The following is a 15,612-nucleotide window of genomic DNA, read 5'->3' on the forward strand; positions in this document are numbered from 1 at the left end:
TAATTGCGTAGCCTGCCGGGACACGCAGGTGCACCGGCCACCCAGGTAGATGGGACTCACGCTGCAACGACGATGCTAATTAATGGGAGGGGATTTGGAGAGGATTTTAAGATGAACAGCAGAAAATAAAATGATTTTGGAAAAACGTTCAACACAACTTGGGTCAAAGTCCCTTTGTATGGGAATATTTTGTGTAAAAATACTGACATGTTTTTCAATAATTATTCCAGGAACGGACTGCCTTGTTAAAACCGTTTTCATCATCATTATTCTACCTGGCACAGGTTTTTTTTTTTTTTTTTTTTTTTTTTTACTTTTTTCAATACAACTGCCCCATTTTTTCTTCAAATGCAAGTGGCAACCTCTGGTCTAAGAACATGAGACAATGCGGAAGGGCTAAAATCTGCTGTTTCTCAAGTGTCCACTTGAGGCTGGCTCTGGAAGTACCGGAAGTCCAATACACACCAAGCCAAAAAACAAACAAAAAAACAAAAACAAAAACAAAAACAAAACAAAACAAAACAAAACAAAACAAAAACAAAAAGGTTTTCACAGCAGAAATTAACCGATTTACAGCCTGGTTCAAAAAAAGTCTCCTGTCTGAATCACTAATATTACTATCAGCACACACTGTACTGGGCAGATTTTTTTTTTCTAACTGGACAGTTCAGGGGATATTAAGATCCAGGCTGGCCCAATCAGAGGCACAGCTCAGGCCACGTGAGTGACAGGTGCCCTATAGCTGCATGTGAAGCCCTTGCCACCTCAAATATGGCCACGATAGATGTTTTGCTTCATTTTCCATTTCAGAAACAGACTATGTCTGTTAATTGTACAGCATACGTTCAAATGTAATACACCTTCCGGAAAGTTAGTCCATGTGGCGTTGTGAAAAAAACTGCTGCTCCTCCAAATGGCCACTTGAGGCAGTCTTTTCCACAAGTAGATATTTACTAAATACCAATGTGAACAACCTTTAAGAACCATTTTGGTCAAAAAATTGATAATTCACGGCTTCATAGAAACTGTTTGATTGTAACCCTCCAGTCGTAATGGCCAACCGAGGTGATGTGGACACTGCTAGCATCATGTGCCACCTGTCTCTAACATGCTTGAATTTTAAATGAAAATTTAATGTGAAAATATATTTTCTCTGCTATTTATTGTACTAAAGCAGTGGCAATAAGGCTTTAGCTTTTAGTGCTTGAAAGGCTTTCTAACAATATTTCTTTTTGTCCTTGCACCAGCTAGCTTAATAAAAGCAGGCAACACACAATTTCCATTTAAAAAAATCATGCTGGTTAGCTTAAGATAGAACATAGGAATCAGATTGTGGTTTATTTTTTCTGATTGAGATCTTAAGAATCTCCATTAAAAGAAAAAAGAAAGAAAGAAAAGAAAAACATTGCTGCAACAGCCTGATATCCAATTCAAGGCCTCAGCTGAACGCTTGTGAATAACGCAATGGCTACATCCATCATTGTTACTCTAAACAAATGTATATATTATGTGAAAGCTTAAGATCTAACTTTTTCTTAAACTCTGACGGAAAGCTACTTTTGATTCTATCAAGGGTTATTGTCACCTGCCTGACTCTATAGCAACAGCCCCTATTTAGAGGTTGCTGAAGTGCACTCCTGTCTAAGGGCAGCAGAAAGCTATAGGTTCCTTTTCAATAATATGATTGTCAACTCAAGCCTGAAAAGAAAAGAAAGAGAACAAAAGAAAAAGTCAGCTTAGTGACTAAATGCTGTCATTTAATGGAGCAGTGGATGAATAAGATGAGGATTTGAGATTACTGCTCCTTTCTCATGGTCTCTGAGTCTTTTGATGCACAACACTCTGCCTTTTCACACTCTGACACCAGTTTCAGCATAAATCTATGTGGAAGTGAGAGACTGGGGAATCAGTGGCTGTGTATAATTAGACAATTAATCACATTATTAACAGCATTCATCTGGAAGAAATTACAATGATGAATAATCACAATTATAAATGGGTCCCAAAATGACGCCTTATTGGTAGAAATGTGAAAAAAGTAGGATTGATCAGAGTTCATTGTAAATGATCTGCTTACAACAGAGAAACACATATTTCTCTTGTTATGCTGAAACCAGCCCAGAAAGTCAGTTTAATCTTTGATGTTAAGAAAAACATCCCTGATTTGAAGGTCTTTTAGGCCTGAGCTTCACACAAAGTCATACAGCAATTCAAAATTATCTCAGACAGTTTCATCATTCATTGCAGAGACTATCGGAAACAAACTGGAGGAATCAAAGATCAGTAAAATAATACATAGCCTACTCAAATGTTTGTCCTGTTAGAATTATACTAAATGTTATCTGTGAGATTAAGTTAGTCCATGACCATCTTATATCCTCTGGCCACACAATCAGACTGCAGAGAAAAGAAGAAAATAATAGCGAGAATGGAATTTCAGAAAGGAAATTCTAAACTGGGATTGTTGCGACAGCAGATGTGAAAAGCGGATGAGAAGCATCAGGAATAGATAATATTATTATGGTGTGCAAAATAACAGCAGCTGGGACCTGCTGGAGGCAAGCAGAGAGTGTGTGCATAATAATTTGTTGTTTCTCTTCACTTCTATAATTATACTCATGGTTGTGTATTAGAAAGTGGAAGGAAACATTGTGACGATGGTTATGCGCCATAAGATACACAAGTTATTGTGATATTTAAGATAATTGGGAGGCAGTATAGGCTTATCTGTATGTTTAATCTGGACTCTGTGCATGTTATATAAACTTCTAACGTTTAAAAAAAGCTCATCCAGTAAAGGGAAAATTTGCCACCAGAGACGGACCTCACATGGGAAACAGAGTGTGTAATATATAGATGTAGTCTCCATAATGTGAGCATGGACTGTATACTTAAATGACTTAAGAAGTCTTTACAGGCAGTGCAGCTAACACACTGACTATAACTGCTGTAAAGGGTATAAACCCCATTTCTTAGATGAGTCAAACTGTGAATTTAAAATATACATTGAAATTATTTTTTTTTTCAAACAATTTTTGTCATTTAAAGTAGTTTTTCTCATGCTGCTTAAGTGTTTACTTTTCAGATTTTATTTTTTCCTCCGCCAAGGAGGTTATGTTTTTGGGAGAGATTGTCTGTCTGTCTGTTTGTCTTTTTCTGTGAACAACATAACTCAGCATGTAACCAATGGATCTTGATTAAATTTTCAGGAGATGTTCAAAATTGGATGAGGAAGAACTGATTCAATTTTGGAGGTGATCACTGTCTGTATCCTGGATTTTCAAAAAGATTCTTTATCATTGTGAGATAGAGCCGTTTTCACCATATGTGAATATAAGGCCATGATAAATGGTGAGATTGCTTTGCAAAACAATACAATACAAGGTCACCATAATTTCTGACTAATGTAAAAGTACAATCCAGATCCGGGCAATATTCTTGATTCTAAGATCAGGAATACCAAATATAGAATAGAATAGAATAGAAAATACTTTATTTATCCCCGAGGGGAAATTCAGGAGTCACCGCAGCATTCAAGAAAACAAAAGTAAGTAAGGGTATAGAAAGTGCAAAAATGTCCATAAGAAGTTAGATGACGACATCCCGTCCACCACTCGTCCACCACTCTCCAGTCCAGCCAGTCTCCACCTCCACAGGGTCCAGGACTGAGCCTCCCCAGCAGTCTGTTCAGTCTCTGTCTCCTGGATCCTGTCTGCTTACAGCAGGCAAAGCTCCTCCGATGTGTCGCGGCGTCCGATGTCAGCTCCGTCAGCCACGTCCATGAACAGCATGATGCCACTGGATTAGCACAGCTAGCTCAACCATCCCCCGGAGCGAGATCCCACGTTCCCAACAACGATGGATGGAAGGACAGGTCCACGTCGTCACCTCCCAGCTCACACCCGAGAACCAGCACGTCATCCTCACCACCTCCTCCTCAGCTCGAGGGAAATCATCAAGCCCTACACTAGTTAGCATTGACATGCTACAGGCTGCCAACAGCTAATTTTGCATGTAAACAATGCAGCCATGGTTACATGTAGGATCTCCAGACAAACACAGGAGAAAAGTAGTAAAAAATACCGCCGAAGCCACAAAAAGTTTGGTGTCCGTGACCGACAATGAATCATACAAAGTGATGATCCACTCCAAATACAAAGATGACGAAAAAGAGACGAAAAAATTACAAGAAACGGACAAAGACGAGAGAGCTGCTGCAACAGGCAGCTACTTGGGTAGCGCCTAGCAACCGTTAAATATTAATATGTACTAGGTCATCATCATTTTCAACACTGTCAGGTAACAAATTTTGTACAAACCTGCAACTAACACCAAATTGTAGCAGACAGTCTGCTGAAAGGGAGTATAACATTAAAGTAGGACTAAAGTGTTGACAATCACAATATGCTTTGTGAAGGTCTGCGCTCTCTGAGTGCTTTTCTAGTTTATCAATCTTTTGTTTTTGTTTTCTGTTGTTTTAAAAATAAATGATTGACAGTTCTGCTTCAAAAAATGAGGGACATGAGGGATCTTTGACATTTTACCGGTTAGTTAAATGTGTGTCTGGTTAGCAGAAGTCTAAAGGTTTCACCCCAGTTCACTATGACATAAGCCAATTTTCCAGTAGTTCCAGTGTAGCCAGTAGTCAGTGGTTAACAACTTCCAGACAGGACTTCCTTGGCTTTGTCTAAAGTTCACTGTCCAACTAGCATCGCCCCTTGCCCCTGTAAGTAGGCAATGCAACCTAATCATTTTTGAGAAGGTGTAGGTAGAATAAGTGTTCATTACTCTCTTCCAATACCAAGTATTATCTTATTTTTAAAGATTATTGATGAAATGTTCTTTTATTAAAGTTCTTGATTCCATTGCTCACAGTAAAAAAGTTGAGCTCACAGCTTTTTAAGTTTTATATTAAGGTCACTTATCTTGATGTTTTTCCTCTGTATATTTTCCTACTGAATCATTGATACCAAGGCAAATTCCTTGAATGCAAAGACCCAAATAGCACTGCACTCAAATTCTGTTGACTACACAATAAAAATGTGTTCAGCTCAGTGCATCACTGCCCCCATGCTGTATTTACAGAGAGGCTTTATGAAGCAGATCATAGGTAAATAAAAACAGCACATTCACAAAGCAACAAGCTCCAATATCTCGGTGATTTTTGAGTAAACAAAAAAAATCTTGTATAGTCACCTTCAACCTGCGGGTGTTTTAGTTTAATCGACCTACTTCAACATTCTCCTCACTCTTCCCAGCAGCTTAAAGTAGTTCCACCTACACACTCTCTTTATGCTTTTGTGCCAATATGCATTTCTGTTATGTGCACTTGTGCAGAGCCACAAGCATGAACAAGGAGTCAGACATCTCCTTTTGAAATAATTCCAGTCCTTGAAGGAGCTGTGTCTGTGGCCATTCACCTCGGGATAGATTGACTCTGCAGTCTGAATTTAGATGAGTTTGACGCTGGAAAATCCTGAACCTCTCTAGTCTACTCTTTCAGTGCGAGCGGGAAAACCATCTCCTAGGCGACCTCTCTTGATTTTTCATTCAGCAGGAATGCACTGTCAAAGATGACAACATAGGATACTTCAGAGAAACAGATGACCAGTTTCAGCATGGAAAATGAAAGCTTAAGGGTTTTAGTATATCTAAAGGATACAAAATTTAAATTATGGTGGGTATTGTGGGATTTTCAACCACTGGAGTCTGAGCAGTACACATCTAATCACGCATACTGACCTTTTCACCAGATTCATAAAATATTCATTGGTGCTGAATGTAGTATGGGATACATACCATATTTCCATACATTTTTTATGAGGAATAATCAGTTTCGGCGCAGAACCATGACGAATGCCAAATTATACCTGATATGAAATGACTTAGAATCCAATTTCTCTCTTTCAATATCCCGTTCCTTTTACCTCGAGTCTCTCATTCTGGTTCTCTCTTTCTGTCTTACTCACACACACACACACAGACAGACGCACCAAAGAGAAGTAGATAAGGATAATTTCCTATCTCATCTTGTAGTGCAGACAAGTTTTTAAGCACTCTTTTTTCTGTTATTACCTGGCAAGAGAGAGAGCTGACTGCTGAGTCCATGCAGACTATTACCAAAAACAGCATGTGGAAGTATGCTGCAGCTAATTTGCATCATGGGTGCGTAGTTCCTGCTGCTTCTGTTTACGGTGACAGCTTGATCACACATTTCTGGCAAAGACATAAATGCAACGTAGCAGTTGGTGAGAGGATTGAGCTCTTTTATGATAGCATAGCATCCAATAGTTGAGTACATTTCACTGAGGAATTAACCTCTTCCACATGTTCATCTTGAGAAAAGCTGAGGCCTGGAAAAGATTTCAAATGGTTGCTTTTGCCAACCTAAAAATAAGAACCAAATATTGTTTTTCAATTTTCCTAATCGGTTAAAAATGTTTAAAAATGCATAAAAATGTTGAGACTGGATTATTTTTTCATCAGCACCATGACCTAACCAGGGGCCACAGTGCTGATGTGTTGTCGTTCAACACTCCTCACAGTCCTTATTATGCACCGCTGTGTCCAGCTGGCGAGCCTCCACGTCCAGTCCACTCCTTTGCAGTGGCCTTCCCACCAGCATGTTGTTCTTTGGTGAGCAGCTCTCAGGCTCCATAGTTATCACTTTCACCGAGTAACCATGAGCCTCTGCTGCCAAAGATCGGTCTAAGTCAACCAGACCCATACACCGTTTTCCTGGAGGAGTAAAGACAGAAAAACAAATACACTTAGTGATCCTAAACAAGAAGATTTAAAAAAAAAAATCAAGTTAAGATTTTAAAAATGATGTTAAATGTAATCAGACAACACAACAAAGGGGCTGAGAGTAGTTTCCAAGTGATCTCGCAAAAGTCTCCTACCAGATACATGCCTGGTCCTAATCCACACTTTAAAATGAGATTATCAGTGCCACTATTACAGGTTATTGCGAAATGCTACTTCTTAGCTTCCGGACCGGGTCGAGCAGGACTGGATTGATTTACGGCACGTTAAAGACTCAAGTGAAAAAAGAAATCTTTGTTTTTCTCTGCTTGAAAACTATTTTTTGAATTACTTTTGTACTGACATGGACGCAGGAGCCTGACTGTCAGAAAAAGGACAGGAGAGCAGAAGAAAGCTAAATGGGAGAGTGATAGCACACAAGCTTAAGGCTAAAAAAGAGGCTAAGCTGTTTGTGATAATGTCCATTCCAACACACATGCAGCAGTTATTCTGCAGTGGTCTGTTCAAACTTGAAAGTCTATCAATGAAACGAAGAGTGAGGTTATGTTAGCTCTGCTGGCAGATGACTAGCACAACATGACCGGGATTCACTAACAATACACATTATGGCAATGGGTGTGAGTAATGCTGAATATAGATGCTACTAAACTACATACAAACTGACAGTGTTAACTTGTCACGTTAGCCTACAGATACTTGGAGCACTGGGCTGCCGATAGCACTTCATATTACCTGCTACTACAACGTTTGCTTGTTGTCATGTTTCAAACCTTAGCGCTACATAAATGTACTGATAAATACTTTACCTCGGCGCGTTGTATCCAGTAAAGTTGTCTTTAACTAAGCAAATTTGATTGATACAATCTTAATTTAATCCCCAAACAAACACACACCTTGCTTTGTCTTTCCAACAGTGTGTGTGAGACTCCGGGCCAGAAAGTGGCGAGGCAGTCCAATTAGAACAGATGCTCCTCATAGCATCTTTAAAGTTCATTAAAGATGAATAACGTTTAACAGGGATAGTTCCAGTGAGGGGCTCAATGTAGGACGCAGTGAGAGGGACTCAATCAAACATTACACAGAATTATCTTTCAAAATTGAATCAAACTACAGACAAATAGATATTTATCACTCAAAAAATACAAATCACATTTAAGAAATATTAGTAATAAGAGATAATAGCAATAATTTATCCAATGAAACCAGTGAGTACAAGTTAAAGACTGAATAGACTGGAAAAACCAACAACAACAAAAAAAAAAACATCTGTGTATGTCCACATTCAGAACAGGCCCTGCTGACTTTGATTTTGATTCGATTGTGGGAACATCTTGTGTCCTGACATTTTGTTTCTCAAATGATGAAAATATTCCCCTTTGAAGTGCACAAGAGGTCAGTGAGTGAGAAAAAAAAAAAAAAAAAACGATGTGAATTTTGTGGTTTGACCTTTTGCTCGCCACATCTTAGCTCTAAGATACAACGTTGGGAAATTCTTGCACAATGAGCAAAACAGAGGTCTCAAGTTTCCAGACTTGTAAAATCTTTTCTTAGGTATCAGGCTTCTGTGTCAGTTTTTATTTTCAAATACTATTAGTAGTATTATATTTTGGTTTATATATGCATGTACTAAGAGATAAGACAATGTACAGAGTAGTCAGTTTGGGTTGGTCTTGCTTGACTTGTGTCATAGAGTCCTCATCATAGTTGTATCAGCTGGCTGTTTCTTCCTTGTAATGTATTTCTTGATCTAAAAGAAGAGGTGTCGATTGCTGTTGTTTACACAGCCCCTGAAGTCACATACAGTGATAATTGCGATCTTGTGTGGACAAGTTACCGATTTGTGCAAATGCAGCTGTTCTATTGATTAACATGTGAACACAAGATGATTTTCTTGGAAGTGTAAAATCACTTTAAAAGTATTAAAATAAACTTGAAATTAAAAAAGTGTTAAAGCTACAAAAAACAAACAAACAAAACAAAACTCATAATCATGGTGAAATCATGGTTTCAGTGCTGCACTGGTTTAATAGGATTCCTTTCTGCACCTTGCTGACTTGACTGACCTTTGAGCACACTGCAGCTAATAGCAAAAAGCTAAAGGCTCACCTCAACTCCCCTCATCCTAACTTGACTGGAGTTACCCGACAGGCTAATCTTATAAATTATATCATCTCTTTATAACACTTTTCCTCAGGGTTTTCAAAGGCAGTTTTCAAATATAATACTATTTATAAGTACGGTAGATGCAGGTGGCAGATACTGTGATAGGGATCTCTGCCCGGCTGGCTTGGTCTCAGTGACACTAGCAGGCTCCAGGGAGATGAAATTCAACATGGTTAGAAAACGTTAGTGGGTGAGCCTTAGCCCTGTTAACTGATACGGAGAAGCAACCTGTGTGACAACACTTGTCAGGTACGTATGAAAGGGCCTCAGCCTGACGAGGCATCAGGGAGACTGCTCAGACTCGGAGGGATGCTTTGATAAGCCCGAGAGCTATCAGGGTGAAGAGAGTCCTCATCGTAATGAAACAGAGTAAAGTGAAGCTTCGGCGCAGGCCTGGAGGTAACAGTCTGACAAAACACTTCCTCTGAGTTTGACAACCGCAAGCTGGCAGCTGTTCACTGCAGCTGTTTGTCACAGTATAGAAATCCCTGGATTAACATTTCTCACATTTCTCAAAGAAGGGACATTTTAAAAAATCACAGTGGGGGGAGAAATGTCAGTGTACAAAAATGCAAAAAAAAAAAAAAAACACAAAACAAAACAAAAACATCAAGGGGTATTTTTTGACAAATGTCACTGTGGATGACCTCTTTGTCATATGCAGTCAAACTACAACTTTCAAACACAGATGGCAATGTCAGTCATTCTTGAAGAGTGTGACACAGAGCTAAACAATTAAATGCACATTAAGTGGGTGAAGCTTCGGGCAAAAGAAGAAAATAATAAACCTTACCTATGAGTCTCCTCTCGGGTGGAAGCTGGACAGCAGTTTGATCAGCAAAGCGACACAGTATCATGTGCTCCTATAACAAGAACCAACTATCAGTACAGAAACGGTTTATGAATAGATTAAATAATGATGGATGACATTGGTCATGTCTGAAAACGACATATTTGCCATGTCACACATCAGTTTCCAATCAACTAGATACAAAAAGAAATTCACTAAAATGTCTTTTGAAAACAAACCATTCAGTGCGACTGACACTATTATGCATGCACATATGCACAGCCATGCTTAAATTTACTCTATCCATATTTTCATCCATCTTTTTTGTACATTTGCGTGTCATACTGACAGCCATGGAGTGGAGGGGCTCTCAGCATAAACTGGCTGAGCGATGTAAAATGTCACAAGCCAAATGCCATTAATCCATCCTATGGAAACACCTCTGTGTAGGAACATGAACCGACACTGTCTGATGCTGCTTATTTTTTTTAGCCACATGGCACGGCTTTAGGGAAGCTATGTCAGAAAGTCAACTGCTTCTGTTCAGGGCGGAATATCTCAACAGCTACAGAGATGCATTTGCATAATCTGTTGCACAGACATCCATGTTTTTGAAAAGGATAAATTCAAAAGACTTGGTGGAGACTCGGATCCCTTGGCATAAAAAAATCATGAGTGAATTACAAACCCAGGGATGGATGATGTTAAAATTTGGTACCAAAGGTATTAACCCCATTGAACCCCACACAACTTATCAAGCGCTGAAGTGGGGAAAATTTTGGGCACGTTTTTTTTTTCTTTTTTATATCTTTCAAGAAAAACAATTAACAATTCATGACAGACTGTTTTGTTTTTGGGAATTGCTTTTGCAATGGTTTTTGTGTTTCATGCAGTATTTTTGGGTTTATTAAACTGTGCATGTGGTTTACAAAATTATATGATGTTCTCAATTTTTTTTTCATATTTCAGGAAATGTTTTTGCACTTTTTCAACTGCTCTTGGTGTTTTATTTATTTCATGTGCTTTTTACTTTTTTTTTTGTTTGTTTGTTTTAGAAATATTTTTTTAGTGTTGAGTGAATTGTTTTTCATGTTGATGAAACGTTAGGGCAGTTGACCTTAAAAGTTATCATATGATGATATGCTGTTTTTTTAAATTGTTGACTGAATGACTGAATGACAATGACTGTCTGAAGTTAGATGCAGCATCAAACACAACTGCATTTGCATCAAAAGCTTTTGTCCATTGTTTCATGTAGGATTTATGATCCTTGTATGAATGATCCTTAGAAGCTCTCTGACTACCCTGGTTATACATTTCCGTTAGGAGTTTTCGTCCTGTTTTCCTTGCTTAGGTTCACTGAACAAGTGAATCAGGTCAGCAGTTTGTAATCTTTTACCTGCTTTCACTTTAATTGATTTCACTCTTCAAGGTGCTGAATACGAGGCCACAGAGCAGGTGCTTAAAGTTGGCACTGAGCACCAATATCTCACACCATTAGACTCTTATTCCAGCACTACTCCATTTTTCAATGTGCCGTCATTGTGTTTAACTACTTAAGTTCAAGAAGGACAACTCTGAAACTGCTGTAAAACAATGTAAGGCTGTTTTTTCTGCAAGTATGAGCTGGGTATAAAAAAGGGACTCTGCACACTGAGCGCCAACTCTTGAAAACCGAAAACTGTTATTGAAAGCAAGACCATAGGGGTATGTGAGGATAGATTTAAAGCTTCCGTATAAAGTCTTCTGGTTTATAGACATATCCTGCCATGCAGCTTAATGTTTAGATCCTTTTTACAGCAAACATGCCAATTTGACTTTGTTCTCTCCTTGCTGTGCTTTCAGACAGCAGAATACACACCTCACCACCACAGAACAGTACAATTGCCAAACGTCTTGTAAATTACATATAATTTTCTGCGTTTTTGAGCCAGGTCTGTAAAAGTATGTTCTTTTAGTGCACACAAGGACAGATTTTAGAGGCGATCTTGTGTTGTGACATGTCAACTCGTGGGGTTGCCGTGGCTGAGACCTGCTGGAACTTTTGCACAGATTCCCCTGAGGGGCACTGACAGGCCCCATACATCAACATGGGAGGGTGCCTCCCAGAGTACAGTACTGTGTCTGTGCTAAGCGATAAGGAAGTGAGAGAATGGGGTGTGTGTGAGCCTTTCTCCTCTTACCACCTGGGGAATCCAGACAGTGATGAGAGCCTAGAGATCTCATTAGTGTTACTCCTCTGTGCCATCAAATAGATTGAAGAAAAAAAGGTAGCAACATACAGAGAAAAGTACTAATCGATATTAAGAACGGGCAAGCATCGTCATTGTAAGAGTAAAATAAGGGCATGTAAATTAAAACATAGCCCAACACATAAATATAAAGTCATAATCAAGTTAAAAAGAAGTGGTAAGTGTCCCTCTTGTACAATAAGGACCACCAAAACTCTCATTTAACATCCTATTCTTAGCTTAATGTAGAGGGTTGTTTTGACTGAAACACTAGCTAGCTGCTGGCTGGTCACCTCTGTCTCTGAGGCTTACGTTTGGAGGTACTGTGTTGACAAGCTTTTGAGTTAGAAGAAACATTTTTTTCCTCTCAATCTTACAGGAAAATTGTTTTATTTACTTTTATTTAACCAGATAGCAACCCACTGAGATCCAGATCTCTTTTGCAAGGGTGACCTGGCCAAGAGGTCAGCAGCACATGTCATGGAAAATAAATAGTTTATTGCATTGATTACTAGAATAACTTAAAAAAAAACAATAATTTGGTAGAAAATTACAAATAAAGTTTTGAGAGTGAATAACATTACAAGTTTATAAACACAAGCACTGGTCCATAGTCTCATGTCTGTCATTTACCATGAAGTGAAAGGCTCCAAGAGAAATAAATGTGTTTGGATAGAATTGTAATTTATAAAAAGAGATCAAAATCTTCCCTTCACTCTCATTTTAGTTTAAAACATCCAGTTGAATTAACCAAAGCATTTAAGCGGTTGATTAACATCGATGAGCAAGGAAACTTATATGGCGTTCAATTTTGCAACTAGTTGTAGAAAATTAGCTTTTGAAATAAGCTTTTAGTTGCCAAAAGACTTTGTGAAGGACTTTTAAAATATCAAGTGATTCATTGACTTAACAACAAGCTTTTCTTTCAGTTCATTTGTCTGACTGTTGTTCGTTTCTCTACTGGGTTTTTTTCTGTTGCAGACTGCAACAGTTTGCATGAGGAAAAGCTCATTCACCTTCAATGTGTTAATACACTGGTTGTGATTTGTGAAACAATTACTTTTAAATTTAGATGATCTCTGATTTTATTTCCCTTTTGTTGATGTCGGAACCAAAGTTTAATGAAAACATTCCTTTAAATTAAGTCATAACACAAAGGCATCTTTCTGTGCCCATAATGATGAAAACTAACACTGAAACAAAAAGTTCTTGATTGTATTTAAGCATTCATTTCTAAACATTTGTTTGAATACAAATAAATAACACACACAGAGGAGATACTTTATCGCATTTAAAGGCATACCTTGTAAGTCAGAGTCTCTTGGAACCTTTTGCTGTAAAAACAAAAAGGAGATGTTAAATGCAGAGATTCAGACACATACTGCACTTTTGTTAATGTTTTAATGTGTTCGGCTTTGGGGAAAAGATCTTTATTTTCTTGGGAAAAATAACTCCATAAATAAACTTAGAACACATGGCTTAATCTATGGCTCCGTGAGACAAGACAACTTTCACTGTGGGAAAAAAAAAGTTTGTTTGTTGAGGTTAAACATCGACAGAACATCACAGAGTCTAATTAAAAATCAACATAGAGAGGCTCAGGGGACAGGGGATGCTCGGGTCACATGGAGAAAAGTCTTCAGTTTAACACTAACAGTTGGGACCCAAACGAAACGAACAGTTGGGTTTCACAGCTCATAAAAAGCTGTGAACTGCCAGGAATGTTTGCACCTGCAGAATATCCACATGAGTACTTGGAACATGACCTGAGGGGAAAACACTAAAAGTAGCAGGATTGAGATTGACACAGTCAGGTGTGAAGGCCCCTCACATATTCTGCTCCACTGCCCTCCAGAAACATTACTTCTTTCTGTCCATTACAGCTCCAATGTTTTATTTTTTTGTTATCCTTTAATATTTTATCAGGAGTCAGGAGGGGGGAAGTGTCACGCTAGCAGAAGTGAGGAGAGGAAAAGCAGCCATAAATATTTCATTTTGTACACTGAGATTCCTCTCAAAGGCCCAATTTTAGCTCCATTTATTGACCCTCTTATCTAATTTGTTAGCGGTGGGTCTTTTGACTCACATTAATACAGAGTCACACTTAAACTACTGCTTAACATCAGTGTGCAGTTAGGCTGAAGTCATATAGAATTAGAAACATAATCTATGCTTCTTAAACGGCTGTGCCATGTAAACTTGATGGGGATTGGTCATTGCACTGCAACATCTTACTACAAGGGTGTGTTTTTTCTTGAGAGCAGGCTGTGGCTTTGTAGCAATGTGCTGTTGCTTGAGATGCTGACTCCATAGGAATGACATTAATTGCATTAATGAGCAGATAGAGGTCCAGCAAATTGATGTTGTGTTGGTTGAGAGTGGGAAACCCAAGAAAGGGGGAACACAAAGGCTTGAGAGGGCTAACAAACATCATCTGTTGGCTTAAATGGAGAAATCTACTGTGGATACAACTCAAACTGTTTTTACTTTCAGATACTTCTCTTCACCAGCATACCATAGGCAGTGTCCTCTCATGTCTGAACACTTGACTGACTCTCGTCTGGCTGCTGTGTTTGTTCAGTGTTGACAATTGTGGTATGAGAAAGCACTTTCACCTTTAACTGGGTCACTGCACTCTGATCCAGGTATGTGGAAGTCAAACTTTTAAAACTGGTGGGATGTAACATTTGTTTAACTCAGATGACAAATTTCACGTTTCTTCAGTATGACAGTGCCTGTAGGGATATGACTGATGATTATTTTAATCTGTGACTGTTTTCCAGATAAGAACATCATGTTATTGCTACTCCCCTAGCAAAGGCAAGTGCTGCTATATCTTTATCTTCTCCACCAATAGACTGTAATAATAAGTGGAAGAGACATTATGTGCACCTTTTATCAAATGTAGAATCAACTCTGTATTACATCAGTCTATGGGAACAGATACAACCCTGAAATAAATCAACTCTCCCGTTTATGCTTAAAAAAGAAAGTGCCTCTGTCTTGAAAACAAGCAAATATGGGATAAAAAGGTGGGAGGGAGAGATGAGGAGAGAAGGAACATGAAGAGAAAACTGGAGGTGGATTAACTTCAGGTGAGCCATGACTTAAAGATGTGCTCTGAAAACTGATAACTGGATTGTAGAATTATTGTCACTCAGCACACGTTGCACCGTTTTACTATTTGCTAGACACTTTTGTAATATCTCTTAAAAAGAAAAAAGAACTCTCCTTCAATGTCTTGTTACAAAGCTACATCAACATCTGTTAGGTTTGAGGATGTACATTTCCCAAAGTTGTTTAAGCAACGTTTGGTCATCTTAAAAGTGAGCTGTGTCCTATACACCAGCACTACCAATGCACAAAAATAAAACAAAAAGCGTGAGATTCAATTGTGATACTGTATTTTTCCCAGAAGATGGCACTCCAGGAAATAAGCGGCGTCCTCTGTACAGAAGCAAACTAGATACATAGTTAAGTAGTTCTGTCTATGTTCTAGGGTTCCCAAACTTTTCAGGCGGCGACCCTTAAAATAACGATATTGCAGACCAGTGACCCCTGCCATGGGAATAAACCATAGGCCAATCCAAAAACAGATAAAAACAAGCAAACATAAGCTAAGATACTTAATTTGGCCAAAAATTAAAATACTTATGTGCCACA

At 38.5% G+C, this 15,612-nt stretch overlaps 1 protein-coding gene across 1 annotated transcript in view; it reads right to left on the minus strand.

Moving 5' to 3' along the window:
* Positions 1-6,225: 6,225 nt before the first annotated feature.
* Positions 6,226-15,612, minus strand: part of gstcd (glutathione S-transferase, C-terminal domain containing) — a 57,389-nt gene continuing 48,002 nt past the window's right edge. Inside the window, exons 10-12 of the mRNA XM_074683798.1 lie at positions 13,253-13,283; positions 9,722-9,791; positions 6,226-6,738 (exon numbers count right to left, since the gene is read on the minus strand). Coding sequence (XP_074539899.1) covers positions 6,530-6,738; positions 9,722-9,791; positions 13,253-13,283 — 310 coding nt within the window. The 3' untranslated portion in view covers positions 6,226-6,529. The remainder of the gene's footprint in view (positions 6,739-9,721; positions 9,792-13,252; positions 13,284-15,612) is intronic.

Source organism: Halichoeres trimaculatus, unplaced genomic scaffold (assembly GCF_033239565.1).
Source record: "Halichoeres trimaculatus isolate MK-OKI-2021-1 unplaced genomic scaffold, fHalTri1.1 fHalTri1_scaffold_2, whole genome shotgun sequence".
NCBI classification, from domain to species: Eukaryota; Metazoa; Chordata; class Actinopteri; order Labriformes; family Labridae; genus Halichoeres; species Halichoeres trimaculatus.